Genomic DNA, 10,205 nt, shown 5'->3' with positions numbered 1-10,205 from the left:
TTCATGGAAAGATTACGTCTTAAAAGAGAATTTTACTATTTTACAACTTGATGTTAGATGGTTCTGAAAATAGTCTATGGGCCAGGAGAAACTAACTTCAGCTAACTTTAGCCACTGATAGAAAAACATCTATGGAATTGATGGGCATGTGAGCATGTTTTTTTGAATGTTATGGCCAAATCACCTTTAAGTAAAATCAAACCACATATGTATTACATTTCAGGTGATTTGGACATACATTTTTTTTTACATGCTCACATCATGCCCCCATCACTTAGATGTTTACCTAGTGGTGGCTGAAGTTAGCTAATGTTGTACTGGCTGTTTAAAGACAACTGAACCATGGTTTCTCCTGGCCAATAGACTATTTTCAGGGTGAGGAACTATCTAACATCAAGTTGTAAAATAGTGAACTTCTCTTTTAAAATGCAAGGTCTTTCCAAAACACATCATTGATCAAAAGAACAACTGCTGCATTGAAGAAGAAGTGTTGCTGGATGCTTACTAAAAGGATGAATGATAAGAGTTCAGGTTGAACATGAATTGATTTATTAACCCTCACAGCGATCATCCAATCATTGCATCTGAAAGACTGATGTCTTGAGAGTCTAACTATCTTCTAAGTGTTTTGCTTCTTATATAATGAATACGTTTACCATAATTTTCAAAAGTAAAATTTTTTATCTTGTTTGCCTGGCCATAACTGTAAGCAAATAATGTATATCATGGAGTAAGGGATTGATTGAATCTGTTAAATCAAAGTATATATTATTATTTATTATTATACTGTAACCCAATCATCTGGAGTTACAGTAACTCAATTTATCTTGTGACAAATGTACTACAAGAGATGTAGTTACCCTACTCTGACAGATGAGGGTGTACTGTACATTGATCAGGGTAGATTCTCAAAGACTAGAATCACAATTTATGAATCAGCAGGTGACTTTCCATTCTGTAATTAAACATTGTATCCAACTAGCCTAAATTAATAGATACATGAATGTCACGCTTTCACTCTACCGGAAACAATGTCAATAATATTTAAGTGTACTAAACTAATAGCATTTATATATATATATATATATATACACAGAGTACCAGTCAAAAGTTTGGACACACCTACTCATTCAAGGGTTTTTCTTTATTTTTTACTATTTTCTACATTGTAGAATAATAGTGAAGCCATCAAAACTATGAAATAACACATATGGAATCATGTAGTAACCAAAAATGTGTTAAACAAATCAAAATATATTTTAGATTTTAGATTTTTCAAAGTAGCCACCCTTTGCCTTGATGACAGCTTTGCACACTCTTGGCATTCTCTCAACCAGCTTCATCTGGAATGCTTTTCCAACAGTCTTGAAAGAGTTCCCACATATGCTGAACACTTGTTGGCTGCTTTTCCTTCACTCTGCTGTCCAACTCATCCTTAACCATCTCAATTGGGTTGAGGTCGGGTGTTTGTGGAGGCCAGGTCATCTGATGCAGCACTCCATCACTCTCCTTCTTGGTCAAATAGCCCTTACACAGTCTGAAGGTGTGTTGGGTCATTGTCCTGTTGAAAAACAAATGATAATCCTACTAAGCGCAAACCAGATGGGATGGCATATTGCTGCAGAATGCTGTGGTAGCCATGCTGGTTAAGTGTGCCTTGACTTCTAAATAAATCACAGACAGTGTCACCAGCAAAGCACCCCCACACCATCTCCTCCATGCTTCACGGTATGAACCACAAATGCAGAGACCGTCCATTGCTCGTGTTTCTTGGCCCAAGCAAGTCTCTTCTTAATATTGGTGTCCTTAGTAGTGGTTTCTTTGCAGCAATTCGACCATGAAGTCCTGATTCACACAGTCTCCTCTGAACAGTTGATGTTGAGATGTGTATGTTACTTGAACTCTGGGAAGCATTTATTTGGGATGCAATTTCTGAGGCTGGTAACTCTAATGAACTTCTGCTCTGTAGAAGAGGTAACTCTGGATATTCCTTTCCTGTGGCGGTCCACACGAGAGCCAGTTTCATCATAGCGCTTGATGGTTTTTACGACTGCACTTTAAGAAACTTTCAAAGTTCTTGAAATTTTCCACATTGACTGACCTTCATGTATTTAAGTAATAAGGACTGTCATTTCTCTTTGCTTATTTGAGCCGTTCTTGCCATAATATGGACTGTGTCTTTTACCAAATAGGGCTATCTTCTGTATACCACCCTTACCTTGTCACAACACAACTAATTGGCTCAAACACATTAAGAAGGAAATAAATTCCACAAATTAACTTTTAACACCTGTTAATTGAAATGCATTCCAGGAGACTACCTCAAGAACCTGGTTGAGAGAATGCCAAGAGTGTGCAAAGCTGTGTGTTGGGTCATTGTCCTGTTGAAAAGTGTGCCTTGAATTCTAAATAAATCACTGGCAGTGTCACCAGCAAAGCACCCCTCCACCATCACACCTAAAAAATATAGATGTTTTATTTTATTTGTTTAACAGTTTTTTGGTTACTACATGATTCCATATGTGTTATTTCATAACATTTTCTCAATTTTCTGATTGTATTAGATCATGGATTGATAAGCATGACACGCATCATTCGTTAGATATGAAAGAGTATTTGGAAAATGAAAACATCACAACTTTGTATCAGATTCCTTTGTGAATAAAGGGCAGTCTAGTTGGATGCAATCCTTGGGACGTCCCAAGTCTAACGTCACCCAATTGAAGTTTAACACATTTTTACATTTTAGCAGACATTGTTATCAAAAGCAATTTACAGGAACAATTTGGGTTACGTGCATCGACAGACGTTTCTTCTAGTCTGCTCGGACGATTTGAACCAGCGACCTTTCTGTTACTAGCTCAATGCTGCTAACCGCCAGGCTACCAGCTGCTCTACACTGGTTAAAGGGTTAGGGTTAACTAAGAGTAGAGGTTAAGGTTAGGGTTTAGGGTAAGGACGTCCCAATGAGTCCAGATAGCGCTAACCTTATTTTTATGAGTCATTGGGTACACAACAATTGGTGTGTTGGACGCTCCGCCCATGGAGGCGGTACCGTAATAACTGAGAGTGAAGGAAATCGTGTAAAGACTGGCATCTGACAGCGCAGCAGTAAGCAACTATATCTACGTCCAACATATTTACTTGAAGTAGCCAACTGCTTCAGATTGTTTCGAATGGAGACCAGACAACAGGGTGAGTGAGAATTCCATCTCTCTAAAATTATAGAATAATATGTTGCACATAGTGGCTTTTTGTTGTTGCATTTATTCAACTGGGTAACTAGTACTTAGCCAACTGTTTGTTACTTACAATTAGCAGAGATGAACGAAAACTATTGTTAGTGTATTCATATTTGATATAGACTTAGTTAACCTTAATGCATATATTAGTAACCGTAATAAGCAGTTGACCTTGTATATGGGATGATGGTCTTGATAGGTGCGTCATAACTTTTAATAAATTCTTCCTCAAAAGGCAAACATTTTATCAACAGAATAGCCATTCGTGACCAGTTATCACATGACGCATCTAGGCTGCCTAATGGAGCACGTGGTTAACTTTTCCATTTCTGTCCGGTGTGCAACATCATGTTGCAACAACAAAAGATCAAGTTAATGTGGATGTAATATTGCTCTGTCCCTCTATTAGGTTCAAATTCATTTTGCAAACCATATGACTGGCTCAAGGGCAAGGCCACTATTTCCCCTCCCCACATGACCATCTGACCAAATAATTGAAACCTTGTGATAGGTATTTGGTTTGGAGAGGGTTTCTTTGTAGTTGGCCCTATCTTCCAAATAGCAAGATGACTGTCATATCTTGTTCCCACTAGATTAGGTTACCAGTTGAATACTGGATATTATAATTAACTTTCTGGTTCAAACAAGGTCTAGGCATTGGTTTTTATCAACCTCTGGTTATCAAGTTACAGTCAGTCTGTAATGCAGGGGTTTTCAACCGGAGTTCCACAGTCCGTGGAGGTACTGCAGGGTGTGTGCGAACATATATAAAGAAAGAAAAGTGTTTCCCCCTCAATGTTTTTATTAAAATCACTAGCAACAACAGAATATTCTTTTCTGACTACATACCTACAGTACAATAGAAAAGAGGAGAATATCTTATTTCTAATGATGTCAATGTTAATTCTCAACTCCAAATATTGAGCAAATTACACTACTTGGAGCTAATTACACTCACTGGAGTATCTGACATAAGCTTAGAAAAAGCACCCGTGTATAGATTACCAGGCTGTCGAGTGCCGATGGCAGCTAGTAAGCTTTCTTGACTGACTTGGACTTTCATTTTGCCAACCCATGGCTAACCTTTGTTTAATCAGCTAAACAGCTGCTCTTAGAGAAAATAGGCTATATTAGAGTTTACACCTCCTCTTCCAATTATAATGTGAGGAGGTCAAAATAATGAAACTATTTACCACATATTCATTTTAAAATGTTGTAAGCCAGTATGAGGGTTTGCACTCAGGCTAAAAAGAAAGGTGGCCTGTGCGTAAGATAAAGATAGTTCTAAAGGGACTAGCACTCAAACTATGAATAACCCAAGGAGGCCGAGATGTAAAAATAATATACTTCATTTAATCAATGCTCAAAAAAATACAAAGGGGGACAGTGCAAGGTGCAAAAAAAGTTAATAAAGAGCATACGTTTCGGCCTTATACATTCATCACTGCTGTACAAAGCATTGATTACTTGATGACAAGACGTGAACATTTTGGGGGGGGTTAATGTATGATGGGAGTCTGTGGGTCACCAGTTTGCCTGGGAGGGGGTCCCTGAGCCAGAAAGGTTGAAGACCCGTGCTTTAGTGGACACTGTAACCTACATTGTACACCAATCGTGTGTGTGCCTGTGTGTGTGCGCCTGTGTGTGCGCCTGTGTGTGCGCCTGTGTGTGCGCCTGTGTGTGCCTGTGTGTGTGTGTGTGTGTGCCTGTGTGTGTGTGTGTGTGTGTGTGTGTAACCTACTCTTTTGTCTTGCACCCCATTCATTGGCTTATGGACATCAAATGCATCATCAGATCTGTACTCTAGTGTACTGAGCGACTTTAATGTACTGAGCGATGGTGCAGGGGTATGGGGTAAGACCTTTTAGTCTGATGAGTGGGTTTTGCCCAGCAGGTTTGAGATGCAACCTGAAGGTTACATGTCTTTGTTCAGTCCCTCCTTCCCTATTATTGGTAGTATTACAGTAGTTACAGTAACTTGAGTGTGTCATCATGGGCCCACTTGTGAACAGTAAACCTGTGCAACATCAATTGCATATGTTTTATAGGCTACTGTGAATTGTAAGAGCATGTGGTGATAAATCACTGATCTGTCTTGATGATACTGCACAATTAAACCAGAAAATGGGCCTATGTGTTCTTGATATGCTTGCTTGCCCTATAATGTGGATACAGTTGAAGTCGGAAGTTTACATACACCTTAACCAAATACATTTAAACTCAGTTTTTCACAATTCCTGACATTTAATCCTAGTAAACATTCCCTGTCTTAGGTCAGTTAGGATCACCACTTTATTTTAAGAATGTGAAATGTCAGAATAATAGTGGAGAGAAGGATTTATTTCAGATTTTATTTCTTTCATCACATTCCCAGTGGGTCATAAGTTTACATACACTCAATTAGTATTTGGTAGCATTGCCTTTAAATTGTTTAACTTAGGTCAAATGTTTCGGGTAGCCTTCCACAGGCTTCCCACAATAAGTTGGGTGAATTTTGGCCCATTCATCCTGACAGAGCTGGTGTAACTGAGTCTGGTTTGTAGGCCTCCTTATTCGCACACGCTTTTTCAGTTCTGCCCATTGTCAAGGTTGTGCGCTACTGGTACGAATCAGGTGCAGGAGAGCAGAGAGTTGTGATCAGGCGCACTTTATTTGGCAGAAGCACAAAAGACAGACGCAACTGCGTCAAAAACCTCCAGCCAATGGCAAAAGTGAATAAGCGCGAAAACACTCACAATAATGCAAATGTATGAACAATAAACATACTACGGGTCAAAACACGATAACCGGGGAACAACCAGTCTGGCGCGTAACACTAAACATTAAACAATTCCACACAAAGACATGGGGGGAACAGAGGAATATATATATGCAGTGTAATTAGGGAATGTAAACCAGGTGTGCGGGAAACAAGACAAAACAAATGGAACAATGAAAAATGGAGTGGCGATGGCTAGAAGGCTGGTGACTTCGACCGCCGAATGCCGCCCGAACAAGGAGTGACACCCACACATTTTCTATAGGATTGAGGTCATGTTGCTTCAATATATCCACATAATTTTCCTGCCTCACGATGCCATCTATTTTGTGAAGTGCACCAGTCCCTCCTGCAGTAAAGCACCCCCACAACATGATGCTGCCACCCCCTTGGTTCACGGTTGGGATGGTGTTCAGCTTGTAAGCCTCCCCCTTTTTCCTCCAAACATAACGATGGTCATTATGGCCAAACAGTTCTATTTTTGTTTCATCAGACCAGAGGACATTTCTCCAAAAAGTAGAATTTTTGTCCCCATATGCAGTTGCAAACCGTAGTCTGGCTTTTCTATGGCGGTTTTGGAGCAGTGGCTTCTTCCTTGCTGAGTGGCCTTTCAGGTTATTTCGATATAGGACTCGTTTTAACTCTCGTTCCGGAGTTCCAAATTAAGCAGCAGCAGCTGAAAAGATGAGCTCCTACAAATATTGAAATTTAAATGTTTTTTTAGAGTAAAGTACATCGAAAAAAAATCAAAAGAAAACTGCAAACTGAATAGGAGACCAAACAAGCAGCAAACAAAGAAAAAAGGCTTTTGAAAAAGTAACAATTTTTCATAAAATTATACCGTTTTCTTAGCTAGCTAAGTTGTTTACCTGTTGCTAGGCAGTTGCTAGGGACATTCCTGAAAGAAGCTAGCTAGCTAACAAGGAGTGTCTAGTTGGCAGAAGAGAAGAAGGGACAAAGTGGGACAAAATAAGGACAGAAGAAAAGGGAAAGGGGACATTAAGGTGAAGCAGTCCTCTAAAGACACAAAAGACAATAATACAAGAAACAACACTTCTATTGCCTCTCCCTCTACGATACGCACTTCCGGTTTGGTTTGGAGCGAGTAGTTGCATTCCGCTTTGCTCCACAGGTAGTATTACAGGTAGTATTACATTTCATTTCATTACAGTACAACAGTTTGATTTGTTTGATCTTAGCTGGCTACATAGCCGTCTTTGTATCCAAGATAATTGTGTAGTCTAGAGTAATTGTCGAGGTTACCTAGCCAGTTAGAGGTTACCTAGCCAGCTACACTTTCAAACAAAGTCAACAACGCAGCCACTGCTAGCTAGCCTATTTCACCAGCCAGCAGTACTATATCATTTTAGTCAATAAGATTTTTTGCAACGTAAGCTTAACTTTCTGAACATTCGAGACGTGTAGTCCACTTGTCATTCCAATCTCCTTTGCATTAGCGTAGCCTCTTCTGTAGCCTGTCAACTATGTGTCTGTCTATCCCTGTTCTCTCCTCTCTGCACAGACCATACAAACGCTTCACACCGCGTGGCCGCTGCTACTCTAACCTGGTGGTCCCAGCGCGCACGACCCACGTGGAGTTCCAGGTCTCAGGCAGCCTCTGGAACTGCCGATCTGCGGCCAACAAGGCAGAGTTCATCTCAGCCTATGCTTCCCTCCAGTCCCTCGACTTCTTGGCACTGACGGAAACATGGATTACCACTGATAACACTGCTACTCCTACTGCTCTCTCCTCGTCTGCCCACGTGTTCTCGCACACCCCGAGAGCTTCTGGTCAGCGGGGTGGTGGCACTGGGATCCTCATCTCTCCCAAGTGGACATTCTCTCTTTCTCCCCTGACCCATCTGTCTATCGCCTCCTTTGAATTCCATGCTGTCACAGTTACCAGCCCTTTCAAGCTTAACATCCTTATCATTTATCGCCCTCCAGGTTCCCTTGGAGAGTTCATCAATGAGCTTGACGCCCTGATAAGTTCCTTTCCTGTGGATGGCTCACCTCTCACAGTTCTGGGTGACTTTAACCTCCCCACGTCTACCTTTGACTCATTCCTCTCTGCCTCCTTCTTTCCACTCCTCTCCTCTTTTGACCTCACCCTCTCACCTTCCCCCCCTACTCACAAGGCAGGCAATACGCTTGACCTCATCTTTACTAGATGCTGTTCTTCCACTAATCTCATTGCAACTCCCCTCCAAGTCTCCGACCACTACCTTGTATCCTTTTCCCTCTCGCTCTCATCCAACACTTCCCACACTGCCCCTACTCGGATGGTATCGCGCCGTCCCAACCTTCGCTCTCTCTCCCCCGCTACTCTCTCCTCTTCCATCCTATCATCTCTTCCCTCTGCTCAAACCTTCTCCAACCTATCTCCTGATTCTGCCTCCTCAACCCTCCTCTCCTCCCTTTCTGCATCCTTTGACTCTCTATGTCCCCTATCCTCCAGGCCGGCTCGGTCCTCCCCTCCTGCTCCGTGGCTCGACGACTCATTGCGAGCTCACAGAACAGGGCTCCGGGCAGCCGAGCGGAAATGGAGGAAAACTCGCCTCCCTGCGGACCTGGCATCCTTTCACTCCCTCCTCTCTACATTCTCCTCCTCTGTCTCTGCTGCTAAAGCCAATTTCTACCACTCTAAATTCCAAGCATCTGCCTCTAACCCTAGGAAGCTCTTTGCCACCTTCTCCTCCCTCCTGAATCCTCCTCCCCCTCCTCCCCCCTCCTCCCTCTCTGCTGATGACTTTGTCAACCATTTTGAAAAGAAGGTCGACGACATCCGATCCTCGTTTGCTAAGTCAAACGACACCGCTGGTTCTGCTCACACTGCCCTACCCTGTGCTTTGACCTCTTTCTCCCCTCTCTCTCCAGATGAAATCTCGCGTCTTGTGACGGCCGGCCGCCCAACAACCTGCCCGCTTGACCCTATCCCCTCCTCTCTTCTCCAGACCATTTCCGGAGACCTTCTCCCTTACCTCACCTCGCTCATCAACTCATCCTTGACCGCTGGCTACGTCCCTTCCGTCTTCAAGAGAGCGAGAGTTGCACCCCTTCTGAAAAAACCTACACTCGATCCCTCCGATGTCAACAACTACAGACCAGTATCCCTTCTTTCTTTTCTCTCCAAAACTCTTGAACGTGCCGTCCTTGGCCAGCTCTCCTGCTATCTCTCTCAGAATGACCTTCTTGATCCAAATCAGTCAGGTTTCAAGACTAGTCATTCAACTGAGACTGCTCTTCTCTGTGTCACGGAGGCGCTCCGCACTGCTAAAGCTAACTCTCTCTCCTCTGCTCTCATCCTTCTAGACCTATCGGCTGCCTTTGATACTGTGAACCATCAGATCCTCCTCTCCACCCTCTCCGAGCTGGGCATCTCCGGCGCGGCCCACGCTTGGATTGCGTCCTACCTGACAGGTCGCTCCTACCAGGTGGCGTGGCGAGAATCTGTCTCCGCACCACGTGCTCTCACCACTGGTGTCCCCCAGGGCTCTGTTCTAGGCCCTCTCCTATTCTCGCTATACACCAAGTCACTTGGCTCTGTCATATCCTCACATGGTCTCTCCTATCATTGCTATGCAGACGACACACAATTAATCTTCTCCTTTCCCCCCTCTGATAACCAGGTGGTGAATCGCATCTCTGCATGTCTGGCAGACATATCAGTGTGGATGACGGATCACCACCTCAAGCTGAACCTCGGCAAGACGGAGCTGCTCTTCCTCCCGGGGAAGGACTGCCCGTTCCATGATCTCGCCATCACGGTTGACAACTCCATTGTGTCCTCCTCCCAGAGTGCTAAGAACCTTGGCGTGATCCTGGACAACACCCTGTCGTTCTCAACTAACATCAAGGCGGTGACCCGTTCCTGTAGGTTCATGCTCTACAACATTCGCAGAGTACGACCCTGCCTCACGCAGGAAGCGGCGCAGGTCCTAATCCAGGCACTTGTCATCTCCCGTCTGGATTACTGCAACTCGCTGTTGGCTGGGCTCCCTGCCTGTGCCATTAAACCCCTACAACTCATCCAGAACGCCGCAGCCCGTCTGGTGTTCAACTTTCCCAAGTTCTCTCACGTCACCCCGCTCCTCCGCTCTCTCCACTGGCTTCCAGTTGAAGCTCGCATCCGCTACAAGACCATGGTGCTTGCCTACGGAGCTGTGAGGGGAACGGCACCTCCGTACCTTCAGGCTCTGATCAGG

General features: G+C 43.5%; 1 protein-coding gene across 15 annotated transcripts in view; it reads left to right on the top strand.

Moving 5' to 3' along the window:
* Positions 1 to 3,020: 3,020 nt before the first annotated feature.
* LOC139556258 (tumor protein D53-like) overlaps positions 3,021 to 10,205 on the top strand; it is a 29,203-nt gene continuing 22,018 nt past the window's right edge. For 6 of the 15 annotated variants that reach the window (XM_071369981.1, XM_071369980.1, XM_071369977.1 and 3 more), the window contains exon 1: positions 3,021 to 3,195. In XM_071369981.1, the coding sequence (XP_071226082.1) occupies positions 3,177 to 3,195 (19 nt within the window). In that variant the 5' untranslated portion in view covers positions 3,021 to 3,176. The remainder of the gene's footprint in view (positions 3,196 to 10,205) is intronic. The other 9 variants (XM_071369974.1, XM_071369971.1, XM_071369970.1 and 6 more) reach the window with 4 other exon arrangements.

Source organism: Salvelinus alpinus, chromosome 27, assembly GCF_045679555.1.
Source record: "Salvelinus alpinus chromosome 27, SLU_Salpinus.1, whole genome shotgun sequence".
Taxonomy (NCBI): domain Eukaryota; kingdom Metazoa; phylum Chordata; class Actinopteri; order Salmoniformes; family Salmonidae; genus Salvelinus; species Salvelinus alpinus.
This window is presented reverse-complemented; position numbering and strand designations above follow the sequence as displayed.